At 40.9% G+C, this 20,538-nt stretch overlaps 2 protein-coding genes across 7 annotated transcripts in view; both read right to left on the bottom strand.

Moving 5' to 3' along the window:
- Window positions 1–8,341, bottom strand: part of ZNF143 (zinc finger protein 143) — a 38,357-nt gene extending 30,016 nt beyond the window's left edge. For 3 of the 5 annotated variants that reach the window (XM_048306304.1, XM_048306308.1, XM_048306309.1), the window contains exon 1: window positions 8,248–8,341. The gene's annotated coding sequence lies outside the window, so the exon portion shown is untranslated. Of the gene's footprint in view, window positions 1–7,253; window positions 7,938–8,247 lie in introns of those variants that run through there. The other 2 variants (XM_048306306.1, XM_048306305.1) reach the window with 2 other exon arrangements.
- A 1,465-nt stretch (window positions 8,342–9,806) lies between these two features.
- Window positions 9,807–20,538, bottom strand: part of IPO7 (importin 7) — a 34,930-nt gene continuing 24,198 nt past the window's right edge. Inside the window, exons 17-25 of one of the 2 annotated variants that reach the window (XM_048307080.1) lie at window positions 19,123–19,189; window positions 18,919–19,044; window positions 18,524–18,621; window positions 17,137–17,232; window positions 16,199–16,419; window positions 15,888–16,093; window positions 15,328–15,534; window positions 14,861–14,977; window positions 9,807–12,718 (exon numbers count right to left, since the gene is read on the bottom strand). In XM_048307080.1, the coding sequence (XP_048163037.1) occupies window positions 12,621–12,718; window positions 14,861–14,977; window positions 15,328–15,534; window positions 15,888–16,093; window positions 16,199–16,419; window positions 17,137–17,232; window positions 18,524–18,621; window positions 18,919–19,044; window positions 19,123–19,189 (1,236 nt within the window). In that variant the 3' untranslated portion in view covers window positions 9,807–12,620. Of the gene's footprint in view, window positions 14,331–14,860; window positions 14,978–15,327; window positions 15,535–15,887; window positions 16,094–16,198; window positions 16,420–17,136; window positions 17,233–18,523; window positions 18,622–18,918; window positions 19,045–19,122; window positions 19,190–20,538 lie in introns of both variants that reach the window. The other variant, XM_048307081.1, reaches the window with a different exon arrangement.

Here is a 20,538-nt window from a genome sequence, read left to right as displayed (position 1 = left end):
CTGAAAGTATCCGTTTTTAGAAAAAGACAAACGCTGTGGTGGGGCCTGCGCAGCAGCTCGACAAGATTGACACATGTGGATTCTGCTTAATCTCAAGAGCTGTCTTACAGAAAAGACAAGTACAGGCTCAGTCAGGAAGTACTCACTGAAGTGCAAACTTGAGACTTGACTTTGTGAACTCTTGCAAATCTTCACAGATCATACACAAGTTGCAACTGTCAATTTTCAGGCACGTCAATGATGATATTTGAGAAGACTTTCACAAGGACAGTAATGTATCTTGCATTCCTAAAATGATTAGTCACCAAAACATGTCTATGGTATCCATGCAGAGAAAATATTACCATTCTTTGAGATGGTTAAAACACTTCTCACAAAAAATCAGCCTGAGGCAAAAAAATTCGACTGAAAATCTCTGAACTGAAAGGAGTGTCTGACAACAGGCAGTCACCCCCACTCTAACACTGATACCTTAAACAGTCAACCAGCAGGGTACAGAGGTGCAAGCTTTTATTAAAAACACCAAAACAAACCACCACCCCCTGCAAATTACCTGAACAGAAAAAACTACCCTCAGGCACACATTAAGTTCTCAACACTTGGAAACCAAAGGCATGTGAGGGGGGAGATGGTGGTTAAAAATAAAAGATTTTTCATGAAGACTTCATCAAGTTGCCTATCTAGAGAGCACTTCCTGTACTTTTCCCCCTACTAACACTCAAACAAATAGGATCTTCTGGGTGCTATCACTTGTTTTGGAGAAAAGATGCAATGTTAGAAGAAAGGTTTTTATATAAACTCAATCTAGCAACTGGAAACAGGAATTTCCACTAAAAACGATGAATCAAGCAACTAAGAAACAGCAGATGAGATTGAGGCAGCTGAAAAGCGAGGGAAGAGCTGGCAGAGAGCGTGGCTACCGTGGAGCAGAAAGGGGGCTTGGGGCACTTGGGAACCCCAGCAGCTGAGAGGACAGCATGAGGAGAGCCCAGTGTGCCTGGAAAAGAGCAGGAATTTGTCATTTAAAGAACGACTGTACCACTGTATTGCTGGACAAAAGAGAAAAATCCTGCAGTGACAGTAGCAGAAATTCCTTAAGAGAGACAAAGATGATGCTTAGATGATTAATATGGAATAAAGCTTGTAACAGCAGTCATGGAAGAAAACTTACTGTTATAAAATACAAACTTTGAATGTGCAGAAAAAACTGGGAAAGAATGACACGAAAAAAGCTACTCCAGACATTCAGCAATGTTTTGATTCTTCACTCCCCTCATGCAGACAGCACTGAGAAGTTTGAAATAATATGCATTTATTTCATTTGAAAGGAAACATCACTTTTATTTTTAATACACTTCTAAATAATGTACAAAACCATTGTAATTTTATAAAACTTATAAAAATGGCAAATAAGAATCAATCAAGAAGGGTAAGATGGCAAATAACACATAGCCTCACAATAGTGAAACTTTCATTAAGGAATTTTAGAAAACTGTAGTCGCATGTTTGACAAAGGTGGATCCCAAAATCAATTCAAGTATGTCCACACAGTAACATAATTAAGTTTTTCCTGAATTAAATACTGGCTACCTTAGGGTCCTTAACAACTGATATGATTGCAAATACCAGTAATTTCACAAAACTAGTCTGAGTAATAAAAGTGTGAAAAATCAAAGCTAATACCTACAATTAACAATCTGGTTAAATACAATTAAATTGGTAATTCATATGCATTACAGCCTTCTGAGTATCAGTGCAAAAAAACCTCTGGAAAACTGACTATTCCACACAAAGTTTTTTCAGACAACCCAAGAGGACTTCCAGCATTTTTCCCCCCCACTAATTACATAAAGTCATTTGTCACCTGTAAGCTCAGAAACACGACACAGGAGAACTAAGACCTTTTACAATCTTCTGCTCCCCTACATAGCTGCACGATAATCTTTTCCAGTATTACTGCAGAAACCTGTAGCAGGGTTAGAAATTAAATCTGGATCATGTGGGTGCTTTGATCAAACACTTCAGTAGACGTGGATCTCCTTCTTCATCAACAGCCCTTACCTTTTCCAGGACTTTACTGCACTGAAAAATTGGGGTTTGTGCTGTTGTCAGTCAGACTGACTTTCAGTAAATAAGTGTAACAACTACTTCATGTTGGGCACTTCTTACGTGCTTTCTCACACAATCTCTCTCAAGTTCTTTTACTGTATTTTCTCGAGTCTCTTGTAAAGGCAAAACATAATTAAACAGCAATTTCTACCACATTAATTATCCACAGTATAAAATAATAACAAGGCTGAAATACAGAACAAAAACATCTACTACATAATCTGGTAACAAAAGCTGGACTCAGATAAAGGGTTAAGGTATGCAATTTAATAGCAAATTACACAATCATTTTCTAATTTTCTACATGGTGAAGAAGTGTTGTGAATGATAAAGCACAGGCTCTAATTCTGGCCCTGGAGAAAAACCAGACCAAGACTGAGAGCACTGTCAACTGCATAAGCACTCTGAAGCAGAGGTTTGTAGTCAAATTCAAGGCTCATTTTTACAGTATTTAAACCTTTCTGTTTCACAACAGATACATCCACATCCTGGTAATAATGCACTTCAAGACTAATTCGCTGCCACAGAGTTTGGTATCTCTTCAGAACTGAAAAATAAATGCAAGACCAAATTTATCACTGCCTTAACCACACATCAGACTTCAGTGTGAGCAGTGGGAACCATATTTAGCCTGACAAGATTACTTCATGTTTCAGCAGTCTTTTTCCCCCCAAAGTCATTTCCATACAGATTATATTGCAAATCCCATTGTGAATGTTAGAAGTATTGTCAGATGTCAATGCTTGCATTTTATAGATATATATATATAAATTTGGATTAACCAGTGCAAATAAAGAATATTTACAAATCCTTACTCTAACTAATGAGATTATGTATATGCATGTATTTTCACACTGCAGGAATGCTAAGGTTGCTATTATTTTCAAAGGTATGGCATTTAAACACAGGCAGATCAGAAAGCCACCCACCAACAAGTCCTACACATGTAGAAGACTCAGGCTGACTCCTCATTTGATCCCTCAAATATGACTTCTAACTTCACACCTTTCTTGAATATATTAGAGAAGAAATTACTGGTTAATGAAAGGAGGCCAGAGTAGTTCCATCAGCACGTGAGCTGTCAGCAGTGCTGACAGAAGCTAATTAAACTCATGCTGCAGCTCTGGGACAAGCACCTCACAGCAAACACCCAATTCCATGACCACAGCTGCCCTGGGTGCATTATTCCAGCAGCACAGCCTCCTGAGCCAGAGGTTTGAAACAGATCTGGGAGTCTTCCAACAGAGCCAATTCCAGAAATCCTGGCATGGAACCTGACAAGCAATTGAGATCCATGCAGGGGTACAGACAACAGGATTCCAAAATGTTTATATTAATAAGGTACAAAAAAGCATATTAATGCAGCTGGTCAATGCGCAATGCACTAATGACACAGTTAGTAGTAGCAGTAACACACAGCAGCAGAGGTTTGGCTTGAGGAAGGGCCATATAACCTGTCCCAAACACCAATTCAAGTATGACTGAAACACCCCTGTGTCATTAGGAATGCACGGAATGAATGGCCTGCAGACCTACTGCAAATGCAACAGTGGAACTCACCTACCAAAACAGCCCAGCAAGTTTCTCTCAACTCAGGTCGCATTTCTCGTTCAGTTAGGATACATTTCTTCTCTCCTGGCCACACTTGTATTATCAATGCTCAGGCAAACCTTCCTTTCTAAAAAACCTCAAACCCATTTCTTTATTGCAGACTGACTGGTAATAAGTTACTTGTGTTTTAATAGTCAAAAAAAGTTAGGGTAACTACTCATAATATGCACACTCAGAAAAACAGCTGAACCTATGGCAGGTCAGCTGATTTTCTGAAAAAACTTACAACATGATTACCAAAGATGAAAAAACCCCAAACTTGAAATAATTTTACAGCACATGTCAGTGAGATAAAGCATTTCATTCCAAATGGATTTTCACCCTGGAACTATGAAGGGATAAACGTAACACCTAACATAGCACCTAACAGATCAATCTGTGTGTTCTTAAAACTAGTAGCTTTTGTTGGGTTTGTTTCTACCATCAAGCGCATATATAGCTAAAATATGTATCCAGAAGGCATCCAGGTGATGCATGTCACAACTGTATCTACGTTACTCCTAGAAATGAGCAGTGATGCCTATTTACACAAAAAAATATATTTACATACAGTTAACTTCTGAAGTACTTCATGGGGCTATTTACCCCTTAAATCATAAAACCTCCAGTTATATCGGTGTTTTAAATATAACTGGGAACATCTGGTGATTAAATGAATACTTAAGGGCTAAAAATCTGAAAGAAACTGAGACCTGCTGTTTCTATTGCTGTTTTACTTTCATGTCAAGCAATCACAAAAGTGTCTTATTTACATCACGAAAACAAATGAATTCTGGCCATGCCCTTCCAAATCCTGCAAACCCACTGAGACTGCCAACAAACAGAGGAATTTTGAGTGGGTTGTTTTGTGTGGCTAGGAGTTAATTAGCAATCTGATAACTACCTTACAGATGTATCAGCATTAGCCATGACAGTTAATGGCAGTGCTTTAGCACGGGCTTGTATTTCAGGAACTAAAGGGGCAGCCAGCTGGATTGCCAAAGCCAGATTACAAACACAACTTGAAACACAGTACATCTATAAATACTATAAATAAATAAATCCTAAAAAACTCTGTGCAGCATTATGTATGAATACACTTAAAATACAGTCAAACCAACTAACTTGCAAATACAGACCCATCTTCCAATTCTAGAAAAGTCTGTCATCAGAAATTAAGTCCAAGAGCATTAAGCAGGTAACACAGCTTTCTGCTCAAGTGTATACAGAGGGAAACATTCTGCAGTCAGTGAAATACAGACTGAGAGACGCATTACGTAGTTTTAAATGTAAGTCTGATGTCAACCTTGAAAATTGCAAAACTTGCTGGAACTGTAAATTCCATTCAAAACCAAAAATTTCATTTATTTAACAAGTGTTATTGGTGGAGCAAAGCACAATCCCAATATACAATGAAAAAGAGCCATGTAACCTAGAAAATTTTAACAGACTAAGTCACTGGAAGCACTTACTAATTTAGTCCAATTTGGTTTTGAGTAACTGATCAATGATCCCTGGTGCACAGAGGGAGAAGCAAAATCATATTCCCTTAAGAAAATACAACTAAGGGCAGATCAAGTTACATTTAGGTACAGGCAAAACGCCATAAACCCCACTGTGCCAAGATGGGTCACAAGGCTTCCTTCCCCTCCTCCCTAGAAATGGTGTCCATGGAGAGATACCTTCCTCAGACTCCTCACTCCACGCTCAGAACAAGACCTATGCACAAAAGTTACAGAACTTGCACTTCAGAGCTGAACTCCTGCATTCAACAAGAGGATGCATCCGTTTGGATCACAGTATATCTTAGGGATCCATAAGCTAAGTAGAAACCTCCCTCCCATCTTTTGGGATCTTTTGTGACACAAGCCACAGGAACAGACTACCCAATTCATGCTCTCTTTACCGGGTGCACTGATTTCCTTGCACAGAGGAGATGAAAAACAAAGCTGCCCCCTACTACTGCTGAGCAGAAAGCACTGCTGGTGAGCTGCAGAGATGTGCAAGAGATGTAGCAGCAACACAGGAAAAAAAAGTCAGTGGAAAGGAATGGCCGGCTTGGGATGCTGTGCTATGTACATACATGTCAGAGGCTGCAGGAGTTCTAGAAGATTATCACGGGAAGTACAAATCATGGGGATGGCCAAGGAAGCAGGTACAAGTCAAAATACAGACAGGAGAAAAGTAAGTACAGCAGCACCAAGATGGGTCCCACCTTCCTCATGAATATTTGCATTCTGGCCATTGTAAGGCCTGAAACTGGAAGAATTGCCCTGATTATCTCTGTGTGTGGAAACTCATCCAAATTCAGCCAAGCCCTTTGGAAAGCAATTCACAGTTTCACAGGTGCCAGCTAAAGACTCCTCAAAATGTAATAGTGCTTCTCAAAGACTCCACCTATGCTGAGTATGTGTTAACCCAAAACTCTTAAGGTGAAGACTCACATGCAACAGCAAGGGAAGACCAGCATCCCGCAGTGTAAATGAAGCCACCCCGACCAAACTAAAACCGAGGAATCCTGATCCTAATCCCTGTGCCCATCCCCCAGAGCTGCAGGGGAGCAGTCACAGAAGCAGCAGCCAGCACTTGGACCTATCTACCGCTCTAACTCCTGACAATTCCCTTCTCCGGGACAGTACAGGACAGCAAAATGCCCAGTGAGCTGAAGCAACACACAACTGGAGATATTCTAAAGAAAAAAACTAATTTACAGCCTAATTTTGGCACCCATTACCAGGGACTACTCATCACTTGACTATTGCTGTGCCTCCCTCCTCTGAGAAATGCACCAAAAGCTACACAAGAATGAAGAGAGTTAAGTCAGTGTGACCTTCTACCTAAAGTACCTTTTACACTTTCTAAAGTATTTGCTTTATTTTAGCCTTTAATATAAAGCAAAATTACTCTTCCTCAGATAGAGTAGTAGAAATGAAATATTAATTATGACAACAGTTTAGGTAAATTATTAAATCAATTTGAAATACACTTCTCAAAACTCTTTCATAAAGTTTATTTTTACATCTCATTTAAGCCGCAATCCATTACCAAAGCAATCATCTATTATTTGACCACATATTCCTGAGGTTCCTTTTCTGCAGTGATACAGACAAATCGCGTTTGACACAAACACACCTTGAAAGCTCAAGGCATTAATGCAGAAATACAAAGAAACAAGCCATGAAAACACGGCTACACCGTACTCTGCCATTCGACGTAGTATATTAGCTATTTGTGCTATTAATGTTAGCACAAAGCTAACAATATGTTATGTCTATGCTAAAAAGCTGCTAGCTGAGGATAACCTAATTTCATTTTTCAGGTACCATCACCTAGAAACTACAACAGAAATATCTGGTGTATAGCCTGCAAAAACAGCTGACAGACAACATTTGATGCAGAATCTCGATAAAACAAGAGGAAATGCTTGCTTTGAAAGACTGTAAGGTTGCAGTTCCTGTGTCACTGGACGAGAAATAACATTCCTTACAAATACTGGTATCACTCTGCATATGATGGCAGATGCAATTCTTTGATCGTTCAAAATAATCCCTTACCAAAATTTTAAACTTAAGTGCAACCGCAGCCTTGTTTTAACAGAAAATTTAAACTTGCACGGAAGTCACATCATTTTTTTCCGGATGAAAAAGCAACACAAATCAGGCCTTATCAGGAAACAAAATTAAAATCTTTGCATTATTGCAGGCCATTTTTCTAGAGGAGCAGCTTCTCGTTATCCCGTTCTATTAGAAGTTCTAGAGGAAAACAGATGAAGGGAACGACAAGAACAACTGTAAAAACACAAAAAAGAAAAAAACAAACAAACAAACAAAAAAAAAAAAAAAACCAACCCAAAAAAAGGGTTAAAATGCTTTTGCATTTTGGCGAGGTGAGCGAGATGCAGTAAAACAGCTGGATTTCAGAAGGCCGAGAGGTGCCAGGACCTTTTCCCGTGAGAGCGCGGCCAGGGCCGCGCTGCAGCCCCGCGGCTCGGAGCAGGCACAGCGCATTTTCCTCCGGAGCCTGCGCGGGTCCGGCCGCGCGCCGGGCCCGGGCAGCCCCGGCCGCCACCGCTTTAATGCCGCTCTGCGGCCGACAGCATGGGAATATCAAGTTTGAAAAAATAGTAGTAATAAGAACACATATTTAAAAAGCAGAGGGGGAAAAAAAAAAAAAGCCCCAAACAACGGGGAAAATGTAAAAATAAATGAGCCCCCCCGACTCAGGCACAGCGGGCGCGGGGCCCGGAGCGCCCCGGCCCGTGCCCCCCTCGCCCCCCGCCCGTGACGCAGTGCCGAGCGGGCCCGGGGGGGCGGCCCGGGGGACCCCCGCGGGCCCGGCGGGCGGGGAGGGGCCGGGCGGGCCCCGCGGAGCGGAGCGGCTTTATCGCCGCCGCTCTGCCGCTCGGGTCGATGCCGCCCGCGCCCCGCTGCCCCTGCCCGCCTCCCCGAGCACCGCCGGCGGGCGCGGCGGGCGCGGCGCGGCGGCCCCGTCCGGAGATGGCGGAGGGAGCATAAGGCACACTGGGTAAAAGCACATTTATATACGAACCTCGCCGAGAAATTTTCCAACAATTCCTCCGTCCGACCACCATGCACCAGGACAGGAAACGGCCGCTCGGCGCCGCCCGCCCGCACGGCACCGCCCCGCGCCCCGCGGGCGGGGCCCGGCAGCGCCGACTCCGCCGCTCCCATTGGCTGCAGCGCGCGCGCCGCCGCCGCCGCCGCCCGCCATTGGTGGCCTGCGGGCCGCGCGGCGGTGCCCATTGGCCGCGCGCCCGCGGCCCCGCCCCGCGGCTTCATGGCGTCGCGGCTGTGCCGGGCGCGGGGCCGCCGCCATTTTGTGCCGCGGGCGGCGAGGCGCCCGCGCGCCAGCGGGGAGCGGCGCCATTTCCTGCCCTCCCCCGGCGGGCGCCGCGCGGAGCCGGCAGCGCCTGAGGCGCTGAGGACGGGGAGGGGACGGCAGCGGCCGCCGGGCCCTCCTGGGGAGCGGATCCGGCTCGGCCGGGGCCATCCGCGCCCCCTTGGGCCGTGCGAGGGGCCGCGTGGCCGGGCCGGGGACAGTGAGCGCTCTGCCCTTCCCTTCCCGGCCTCCTGCCGGATTATCTCCGGCTGCCATTCCAGCCCGGCTCCGGGGAAGAAGGACGCTGTGCTTAAAGCTATGCTTGGGAGTGTTTATCCTTACGTGATTTTTAGGTATGAAAACGTGTAATAAATAGTCCAGCAGCTCCCAGTCTACAGCAAGCAAAGCGTGTTACGGTTAATTCCGCAGGCGATTTTTCTTGCGCAGTTGACGCGAATGCTCCCCAATGATGGGACAGTAAGCTCAGCTAATGGCCGGTTTTTCTTTCTTAATGTACTGTTTCCTAATTGTAAGTTTTAAACCAAGTACAAACTGCAGCCATCAGTTTGGTTCAAGGTACAGCAGCAGTGAAATACCCGAGATAAAATCCTATTTCTGATTTGCCAACTCCCCTTGTATTAATAATTATTTATTAACATCTCTGTGAAATGCTGCAATCTCTATTTCCCATTCTGAAGTGCTTTATGTTTCCAGCATCAACAGTTTGCTACAAAAAGCAGAAATACACAAACCAGTTACATGCCATTTAACATAAAGCTACATATTGATTGAAAAGTAACTGATAATCAGCAGCAGACAAAGCTTTTCCACATGGCTCATTCTGGGTACGTAGAAGGTTCCACGGAGAAAATAATCAACCCATAAAACTTACCAGGCATAATTAAAATCATCTGCATGTTTATTGACAGGTAGTCAGTAATTACTCCACTGCAGAATTGATAAATCTTGCAGTATCAGTTCTAAGCTATAAGAGATTTGAACAGAGCTTTGCTGTACTATGCTGGCACATATTGATAATTCTTTTAAGACAGTGATGTAGGGAAAAAAAAAGATTAAATTTACCCAGTATGTTGGCATTTTAAAAAACTGCCTATTTTTTATATTTAACACAGTTGAAGAGAACTGTGGTTGTGCCTAACATTTGTTCAGAGAAATATTTTGGAGGGAAATACAAACCTTACACGCAACTTGAGGACTACTGTAGGGATACAGCTACATTCAAAACACCACACTGAAATAAGTGAAGATAAGGATTTGCTTTAGATGTTTATTAATCCAAGGAGATCTTCCATAATAGAAAAAACAGAGGCTTTAAATTTCCCAGCTCTTCCTTTAGAGTTGCATTATCCTTGAAAATGGAATGGATAAGCGCAAGTTCTAGGAGGAAGATCAGTTTTTAATTTGACATAAGTGTATCACCGAAATTGATATATTGCATCACAAAATGCGCTATCACCACCAACAACAATGCAAAATTGTTTTGCAATTGATATAAATACATTTCTTGGAGCAAAGGAAAGCAAAGTTCTAGATCCATTCTTAAAAAAGATGCTCCTTGCTAACCAGTCTAGTGACACATAAAAGCACCCTTGAAGTAAGACTGTATTCCTCACACCAAGATAAAATTCTTCCCTTGACTTGTGACTTGAAAAATATAATTGTTCCAGAACTGACAATGGCACTAAAACTGGTGATTTCCCCCTATTTTTTTGTCATCTGCTTTATACATGAAGCCTTCTCACTGCTGCTGTCACATCTTCAGCCACGAGGCCCAAGTGGCTCATCTGTCTTCAAAGGTTCTCATACATTTTTTTGGATGCATATGGAGGTAAGCAGATACCCAACAAGCAGATGTTCAGAAATGATTTATGTCAAACTGGGTGATCCCAAGGACTGCACAGGGGAAGGCATGCTGGAAGTAAGTCTGTCAGCTTTTTCTGCAAAAATAAAAACCCTGTCTACAGATTCCCTGGGGGCTGGAGCATACCTGGACGTGCCCATGAGTTACAGTCACAAAACCCCAAGTAAGTTCTGCTGTGTGCACTTGGCCAGTCACCTAAAGATGCACAGGAACTATCCTGGCTCTCACACCACCACGAGGATGGGTATTCCCATCCAAGGCCTCATTTAGGCTTTTTCTCACTGGGTGCTTTGCTTCCCAAGTGTCCCTTTGGTACTGGGGTAGGGCAGCGTGGCACTGCAGAGCTGGCTCAGTGAGTGTCCCATCTTGGCACCCCAAGCACAGGGAAGCATTTGCCAGAGCAAGGCAGCCCGAGAGGAGGGGCTGGAAAACCCCTCCTGCTGCCTGAGAAGTGCCAGCACCAGTGGAAGGCAGAGCGTGGGGCTGGGCAGCTCAGCAAGGAAACCCCAAACCACCACCAAATCCTGCTACTCTGCTGATGCAAAAAACCACACCACACAAACCAATTTTCTGAAGACTGCATTTTGAGTATCATAATATATATATATGTGCATTTCATTTTTACAGATAAAAACTCAGTTTATTTTTAACCTGTATTTAAATTTTGGAGGCTTACATTAAATTAAGGTAGCTTGTTTAATATCAATTGTAACAGCAGGTGACATTTTAATATAAAAACAGCCTAAAGAAAAAAAAAAACCAACCCAAACATTTGATTTAAAAGACCTGACACCAATGATCTCAAGGCAAGATCAAACGCCAATGGATTTTGCTTTTAGAAAAAAAAAAAGGGGGCATGAAAGCCAACCCATTCACAGCCTCTCCCTGCTGGCTTCTTCATACAGTGGTTTTGATAGTGGTCCCAGAGGGAACTGTATTTTGCCTCTCTAGCTAAAATACTAGTTACTATAGCAACTTTGAAGGAAGAAAATTGTGGCTTCAAAACTGAAAGATTGGCAAAACTTCAAATACACTGTCTGGATCAGGCAGACAACAGCACACACGAATGCTGCAAGTGCAGAAAGAGGGGGAATGAAATGCAGGAGTAGTGCACCTGCACTACCATGAGCTGGAAAATATTTTGCACAACTGGGGAAAAAACTGCATTTATATACCATAGCCCAGATCAGCCAATGACACTGTTGTGTTTTTAACAGACTGCATATGTAGATGTTTCACCCACACACTTCAATTGACCTTAAGAACTTCACATCTTATTTACTTGCTTTAGAAAGGATAGCTTTTTCTTTGTGCTTACAGTACACATTTGTTCACTTTTCTAGCTTGTACAGTGAAATCTTTAAAAAAAACAAAGGACACGGAGGGTGTTGCTATTTTTTCTTTAGCAGCAATGAAATATCACTAACCCCTTTTTACATATCCGAATTCAAGTCACAATCAGAGGTGACTGCACCACAAAGTCACCAGGTACAAAACTGCTAGTTCATTTTAAATTAATAACTTGAAATTATTTTCCCCAATACATCCCTTATTCTTTATTTTTATAAACAGCAAACATTTTGCTATTTTTGTACATAGGCTAGCAGGCTTGTTTCAATATGAAAGTGCTAATTAATTTACAGATTTATCAGTTATGTAGTGCTACATTAAGTGTCCAATATTCTACATATGAACATTCTTGATAAATGGAAATGATGAAGATTAAGTAAGGCTATCTGATTACCTTATCTTATTTACATTAAAAGAATAGACACCCAGTAGGTAGCGATAAAAGGGAAAGAAACTGGGCAAATACTCATACTGCCACAGGTGTAAAAATTAAGTCTGCCTTCTAGCTTGAACTGTAAATGAGACATTTTAAATAGTCCTGCAGCCCATGTCTAGGTTTTTCTCCTCAGAAAAAGAAAAGCTGCCTTCATGACATCCCCTCTTGATTTCCGATCTCCAAAGTGTGTCATTTGAAGCTTTAAATTCAGATTCTTCCTATCTTCAAAAAAACCTCTGGTTTGCTTTCCAGTATTAGGTTGTATAATCAGGTCCCACTTCTGGGGCTTTTGTCCAATCTATTTATAAATTAGTTTAGAGTGAGTTGTAGATAACATGAACCAGTTCTGGAACCACTATTGGGAGGAACACAAGCTCTTCACTACAATCACACAGTAGCAGGAAAAGTTATAATTCAATTCATTCCTGGGGCAGGGCCTCCAAAATTAAATGAAGTTGGCACAACTGGAGCATTGAATTTGTATCCTCCATGCTTTTCAATCATTTTGGATTCTAAAACAAAACAAAACAAAACAGAAGGAAGATATTTTAGTGTGTGTGTAGGGGGGAAGACAGACCAAGGTTCTGTGACTGACTACTTTGAGTCTCTCAGAGATACAGGTTTAACCTGGGGTTACCCAACAAAGGAATCAGCACCCACACGTGGAAATGTGCTAGGCCCCAAAGAACAGATGGACTATTTACTTATTTTAACTTCTCAATATTGTTAAAGCCATGCTTAAATGAATTTGTACTTGAAAAAGCCCAAACTTTAGCTTTTGGACATAACTAGTTTAGAAACAGGACCTGAATGAATGCTGCACTTATAAACTTGGTAACAGGCACACAATTCTTTCTGGTTAACATCAACACACCTTGCAGTCAAATCAGTAACAGAACACATATACAAAAAAGCAGTACGTAGATATTGGCTGAATTTTCAGTGTTCCTATCTCGATTCAACAATATAAGCAGAAATGGCTACTGAAGCACCAGAAAAAGACTTTTTACACATGCTGCTACCCAAGCAGATAATTTGGACTCTAGGTTACTAGACCATGAAACATAATTCTGAGAGAAAACTACCCAGTTCATCACTTTTCATTTTCAGCCAAACCTTAAGATCTTTAGACATCTAAGGTCCACATATCCATCACTGTAACTACCAGTGATAGTTAAGGTGTCTGGTTTTATCATCCTTCAAACACTGCTGTAGGACAGGTTTTACTATAAGAGGTTTTCACAAGCTCTAATACATGGACAACTGAAAATCAGGTTGGTAATTTAGGTTGTACCTTTGCTACAGTCTAGACAGTGTAGAAGGTGGTTTGTATTATTCCTAGGCCAAGATAACAACACTTACTAATGTCTTACATTGGTCTTAGAGCTTTCTCCTAAATCCAAACAGTTGCAATCTCTCTGGGAATACAGGACAGCTCATATTATCTATCAAATCTGCATTTTGGCTCTGGTTCTTTGGGAACAGGCCAGAAAGATGTTGCCATGGCTAATGGAGCATGGGGGGAGAATCCCTCACAGCTCCACAAAAGACAGATCTCTCAGCATATGGAAATTCTTCTAAGCTACATTAGTGAGGGAGAACTGTATTTCAAATCCTTCTAACAGGATGTCCCCATGTGTGGTGGGTGGCCTAAATGTAGTATCAGTGTGCTCTGACAGTAGGCAAGAATTTCCCATAAGGATCTGGTTGCTTTAACTAAACTTCACAACTTCTCTGAAAAAAACAGTACAAACCGAACAAACAAACACATACTTCAAACATTTTTATCTCCATAAAATGCAATAGTATATAACTTCATCATATAATATCTACTGCTTGACAGGGGTCACAGTGAAACTGTATTTTATAACCATTAAAACCAGATCATTCTGAACATTTACAAGCTTTGTGAGGTAATTTAGGCTGTGCTCTCATAAAAAGCACTTATTCAATGTGTATTGTTACTACCAATCTTTTTATTGAAATATTTCTGAATTTCTGTTTTGAAGCATCTATAGCAATTGCTCAATAAGACAGAGGATAGGAGGCTGGACTGATCCCTCAACAGTCAGTCTTGACTTTAGAGTGTGATATATATACTGGCTTATTCTCAAAAGAGAAAACCTAGGAAAAAAGAAAAAGATGAACTGAATACAGATTTAAAAATCTGTATTATCTGTAATGTTCTGATATATTTAATGGGCTTAATGATGTGGCTTTACAGATGGATACTACTTTTGTAATTTAATATCCTCCTACCCACAGAATCCTTGTCTATCCCAGCTGGACTATGTCACATCTTAGGAAATAATTTATCAGCCGCTTAATGTGTTTGTTAACATACTTGGAGTTCATCTACCTTCAGATAATCAAATCAATTGTTCTCAAATCCAAGCAATGAGGACAAATATGCTTTTATTTCCTTTGCCACTTCCCCAAGTGTTTCTACCATTCCTCCCACCTGTGGTATTGCCATCCAGGTTGTGCATTGAGGCTTTGTTACCTGACAATCTTAAGAGACTTCAAACAACCCTGCTTTGATGGAGACATTATCAGGCTTGAATTATAGGCTTTTTAGTATTATGCTTCTTGAGCCCATCCAGGGCATTCAAAGAGCAAAAGGAGCCATCAGTGGTATAAAGGGGTGCAAATACCATGTGCTGCCCGCCGCTGATCTGCCAGAGTCGCTATGTCCTGCAGCTGCTTCCTTTGCTCTTCGTTAAGGCCCTGTGTCAAAGCCTGGTACCACACAGGGTTACGGTTCTGAATTGCTGCAGCAGAAAGAAAACATAAGCGAAAGGGAAGCGTTGATTAGAATGTTCTATAACTCAAAGCTTACTCACTGCCATTTTAATCAGAATAATATTCTGTTATGGTTACATAATTCAAGACACTTAAACACTACTACAGCTTCTGACCTCTTCCCTACCAAAGTAAGTTCATGCAAGCATCTTCTCCTGCTCTGAAAGTTTAATGATGGCTTCCCCTTTCCAAAGAAAGAAGTGCTTCAAGCACGTATTGGAAAGTCTGTTTGGAAGTTTTGACAGGTTCTAGTTTACAACAGGGTACACTAAAGTTAAAATGTAACTTGTTGGCCAGGAAAGGAAATCCAGCTACTTACTCTGAAAAATTGTTTTAAATATCTGATATTCATCAATAGGGTTGTCTTCATCATCAATAATCGTGGAATAGCCTTCCAAAGCAGTCTCTTCAGCATCATCTTCTTCCCAGTCTTCATCATCTCCGTCTTCACCTGCCTGTTTTGCTAGAATTTCTAGATATTCTTGACCATCTTCATCAATGTCATCTTCGTCACTCCCCAGCTCCTCTAAGTTAATTACAACACACAAAAAAAGTTTATCTTGAGAACAGCAAGAACAATTCTTTAGAAATGTGGCTAATTATGTAAAACAGGCACTGGAAGTGGTAACAACACAGTGCAGGCTAGAAAGGGGGGAGCTCATTTAACTCAGCCCTGGAAGTTAGTTTTAAGAGGGACTGGAAAATAAATCAGAAGTTATCAAGTTGTCAAAAGTGGTCAAAGTTGTCAAAAGATGTCCAGTGTTCTACTGCAGCACTTCATTTTTAGAATTAGAGTATTCAGAAATTCCACAAAGGAACTGAGTATCTCCATGAGAAGAAAATGAAACATGCAAAACATCGAAGTTTCCATCTCCATACCTGTTTCCTCATCCTCTTCAGCTTCATCATCATCATCGCTGTCATTTTCATGCTCTGCATGACAGGCATATGCTCTTTTCAATCCATTAAACAAAAGGATAAAAGCTGGCAGGATCTGCCCAGCAACTTGATTTAAAACCTGTGGTATTTGCTCCAGATCAATAAGAGCACACAAGCCAAGCACACACATCTTTCTATCATGAAGTCTACAAAACAGAAGAGTAAAAAAGTTGCAAGTTTTGTCATGATTTACAAGCAGGTCATACACAGGTGTATCACAGAGAATGATCTCCAAAAGTGGAAACACTTACCCCAGGAAACAGTCCACGTCATTAAGCCACTGTGTTATGAAGTGATTGGTGACAGGCTCCACGTTATTGGGGAAACGAAGATTTTCCAACGTATTTAATAGTAAATGAGGATTGTAATACAAAGCAGCTATGGCAACCTGGAGGCACATGGTTCGCAGTTCACTGGTTTTAACTTCTCTGGTCAGTCTCTCCAAGGCAGCTTCCACAAACAAGGGTATGCACTGGATAGTGAGAACATTACACACTCAGTGATCAAAAATAAAATTTGTCCTTCTGTACTTCAACAGTCTGGCACATAAACACAGATGGCATAAAATGGAGTCGTTTTTAATAGCCAGCAGAAGTCAGATACAAAGATGAAATGAAAATGTGAAAATATTTAATCACATGGATTTTGTGACATCCTGCACAGCAAATGTAACTTCTGGTTCTATAATCTTGTTATTAAAAATGGAAAATAGAGGAAATGTGTACACTAGGAAGTCCAGAAAAATCAGCTTATTAATCTCTCAAATTCCAACTTCCATACGTGCATAATGAAGTCCCTGGTCTCTCTATTACACTGACTCGGATTCTAGGAACTTCATTTTCATTGTTCCTTATTTCAAAGCTATGAGCATGACAGATTGAACCATTTTCATTAAATATTCACTAGAATATTCTTAGAATGCAATAAATTGACTTTTTGGAACCAAGATGCTCCTGAGGTGGCACTGTTCCAGATTCATGAAAACACCAGAGTTTTGCAATGTCCTAAACTCTGGAGCCAGAGTGTGCAGGAACTTTCTGCAGTGAGTAACTCTGAAGTATAAGGCAGGATTATCAGTTGCACAACACAAACTGCTTGTAACAAAACTCATGTTGATACATAATCAATTAATACTACACAATAAAATCTTTTTGAAATATTAGTTTTAGCAACCAAAGTTGTTACCAACCTGGTCAATGCCACGCCCTTTACACTGAAGAATAATTACTTCTAACAGCTTTGCTGCATGACATTCTGCATCTTCTCCAGCAACTCCTGTAAGGACCTGAAACACAGCCATTACTGGTGGTGGTATCCCCTCAAGGACTATTCTCTATATACTGCTTTGCTCTGAAAAGCTGGCATGAATTTACCCCCTCTAACAATGCCAGCATCAACAGCCATCAGTGAACAGCCAAACCTACAGCAAAGGCTCAGTGTGACAACCACAGACTGAAAACTGCTGAATATGGGCAAAACTAACCTACGTGTACAAATATTCAGTAACTCTATGGACGCAGAGCTTACCACAGCTACTGTAAAAGCATCAGCTGCCATTTTGCAAAGGGTTATTTCCATACGCAAAACTTTTCCTATGTATTAATATATTAAATTTCGTAGTTTTATTTAGAAAAATGGAATATCCAGTGGAAGACCATGCAATATCTAAAACTTGTGTTAAATATTTGCTGTTCTCAGCTAGCACCAATCACTAAACGGTCATGGCAGACTAATTTTTTTATACATTAACATTCCAAGAATTTACAAACACCCTAACTGGCCTGGTTGCAACTTGTTTTCAAACAAAGGCTTGCATGAGTTGCTCACCAAAGCTCTTACATAGACACCACACACCATATCCAGGAGTGGAAAACTGAAATCCCCACAGATTACTGTTAGAGATGATAAAACATTAACACCATCTTATAAAGAAGTATTCCTTTCCTCACATGGGGCTAACATTCTGGAAAGCTGCATATTCTGCATTTTGACTGGACAGAGAAAGCCCAGTTGGCAGCTACCTGTAATACACAGTAGAATACAGAAACCCTGCCCAAAAGTGCCTGCACTGAGTCAAAATAACTGCATTCTGCTCCCAGCTTTCACCACAGACTTGGCACGAACTTGGGAAAATAATATCCTATTCCTGTCCCTTTACCTTCCATCCCTACTCCACTTGTTTAGCTAACAGGTATCAGACCTTCAGCACACACACAGCATGGGTATCCTGGCCATGGTGAGGCTACAAATCCCAGACAAAAGAATCCACCTACCTTTTGCCATCTGTCTTGCATGCTCATATGCACAAAGTGTATTGCACCAAACCTGGTTTGTTTATTCTGCTTTTGTTGTGTATGATTTATTTTTCCCTTCTGCCAAAGGCATATATCTGAAATTTTGATGGAATCTCTTTAAATTTCTCTGCAATAACTTAGTAATCTGGGGACTCTCGGAGGATGTTAGCAAAATACTTTAAAGAGCAGATGTCAAAAGCTCTTGTGGAAAAAAGTACCCAGTTTAACACTGTTATTTCTTCAGAGATGGCAGGTTTTGTTACCACACAGGAATCTACTCACCTTCTTGCACATACTGTAGATCATTTCAAGATATTTTGTGTCTGACAGAAGTGTATCTGTATCAACAGTAACATAATTATGCAAGAGAGGCATCATATCTGTATTAAAAGAAGGACAATCACAGTTAGGTATTGTCTGCATGCTATTAAAATCAGGTTGAAATCTGTGTATTAATAATTACAGTTGTTGCTTAATGTTTGCCAAGGTAAGTGTGTGCAAGTCATAGGTGCCTTGGCAAAACAAGTCTGCCGGCAGCAGCAACAGCAAAATAAAATACTTTATGTGTAACCTCACTTGAGTGTTTTTCTAACATTTCAGTCATGATGCAATTCATTGTATGGCTGAAACTGCATCCATGAAACCATCTGGCTTCCTGATTTATTTATATTACTTACCAGTAAAATAATCAAAACCATCCTGCTGGAAGACTTCAAACACAAGAGGAAGAAGCTGCCACATTTGTGCAGAAACCTGTTGGCAGGTCAGGCTATGAGCCAAGGAAAAGATCTCCTCGTAGAACTCTAAAACAAACAGAATCTAGGTAAATATAATGCCCATCCCATACACTTTTAAAAGTAAGCCAGCAGAAGTATGGATACCTAATACATGCTGCTGCAAAACTGTTCCAATCACTTGCAAACAGATCCCTTCCAGCTGCTGGGTAATCTGAAAAAAAAAGAAAAAAAAAAAAAAAAGAGATGTATGACTATTTTCAATACTTGGGAGTTGAAATTAAACACATTTTAAAATTTGTCAAAGCAGTTTCTATATATACAATATAGTTTTTAAAAATAATTAGAAATGTCTCACATTTTAGAGCACTAAATGTGTAAGAGCAGCACTCAGCCAAGTATTTGCAAGATAGCTTTCAATACAAGGCATTTGTAGAGTATTGGAAGAATCTCATTACAGGGCATCCTTTAAAAAGAAAATCCTGTCAGTAACCCTATGCACCAGTTCAGTCCCATTAAAACACTGTAAGCAAATCTATATATCAAAGGAGTAAATTATGGAAATCACAGGAAGTATTTCCTGTTCCAGAAAATAAACTAAAACCAAAAAAAACCCCAAATACCAAACCCCTTCCCAAACCTAGCTTAGGATGTTCATATGGTATGGAGACCATTGGTCTAAATGCTGGTCCTACAGATTCAGTCAGTGTTCCCAATAAGTATTTATTATTCCATGGAATAGCTAACAAACCCGTCATTAACCTGTTGGGGGCACTCACCTAGCACAGGGACAAGTAAGGGTTGAGTTTCTGGTCTTAGCTATGCAGAACAGGATTTGAAACTAACCTGCTAAATACCTTATCTCTTGGAACACTGGTCATCCTGTGTGAGATGTCTCTAAATATAAATGTTTACTGGTCAACATCTTCAAATTGAATTCCTCAGGACTAGCATATTGTTACACAGACTTTTAATTTAGAAGGCAAGGATTTGCTGACAAAAACAAGTACATGACAAGCTTGATGAGCAGCTCTAGCAACAAGTAAATGAGCTGATCTGGTCCTTGGTTTATTGCGTGGCAGCACTGGACTCTGCCCTTGGGAATTCGTATGATGCTGCTTCTCTAGTGAAGTCTTCAGAGCCCTCAGAGTAGAGTTTAGTACTGAACTCTTTAGTCACTAAAAAAATTATAATGTATTTATTAAAAGACAGTAGCTGACTTTGTCAAGAAGGATTTTAACCAGAAAATAGCATCTTTTGAACTGGCTGTACTCTGGACAGAAGTGAATCCATTCAGTACAACAAAACAAAATGACAGAAGTTTTCATCCCAGTGGAAAATCCTCCAGGGCAGATGAGGCAGGTAAAATGCCTCATCTCTGAGCACAGCCACAAGAGCTGTGTTTACCCACATCGATTCTGTCACAGAGCAAACCCAGTCAGCAGAGTCAATGTTTGGAGCTATGTGAAGCTTTGTCTGTTTTGTTTGAAGGGCAGACCTCATGAAATCAGATGTGTGTTTCCAGCTGAGCTGACAGAGTTCCACCTGCTACAGACACATTGC

The sequence above is a fragment of the Corvus hawaiiensis genome, chromosome 6 (genome assembly GCF_020740725.1).
Source record: "Corvus hawaiiensis isolate bCorHaw1 chromosome 6, bCorHaw1.pri.cur, whole genome shotgun sequence".
NCBI lineage: Eukaryota > Metazoa > Chordata > Aves > Passeriformes > Corvidae > Corvus > Corvus hawaiiensis.
Note: the sequence above shows the minus strand (reverse complement) of the source record. Positions and strands in the feature narration are given on the sequence as shown.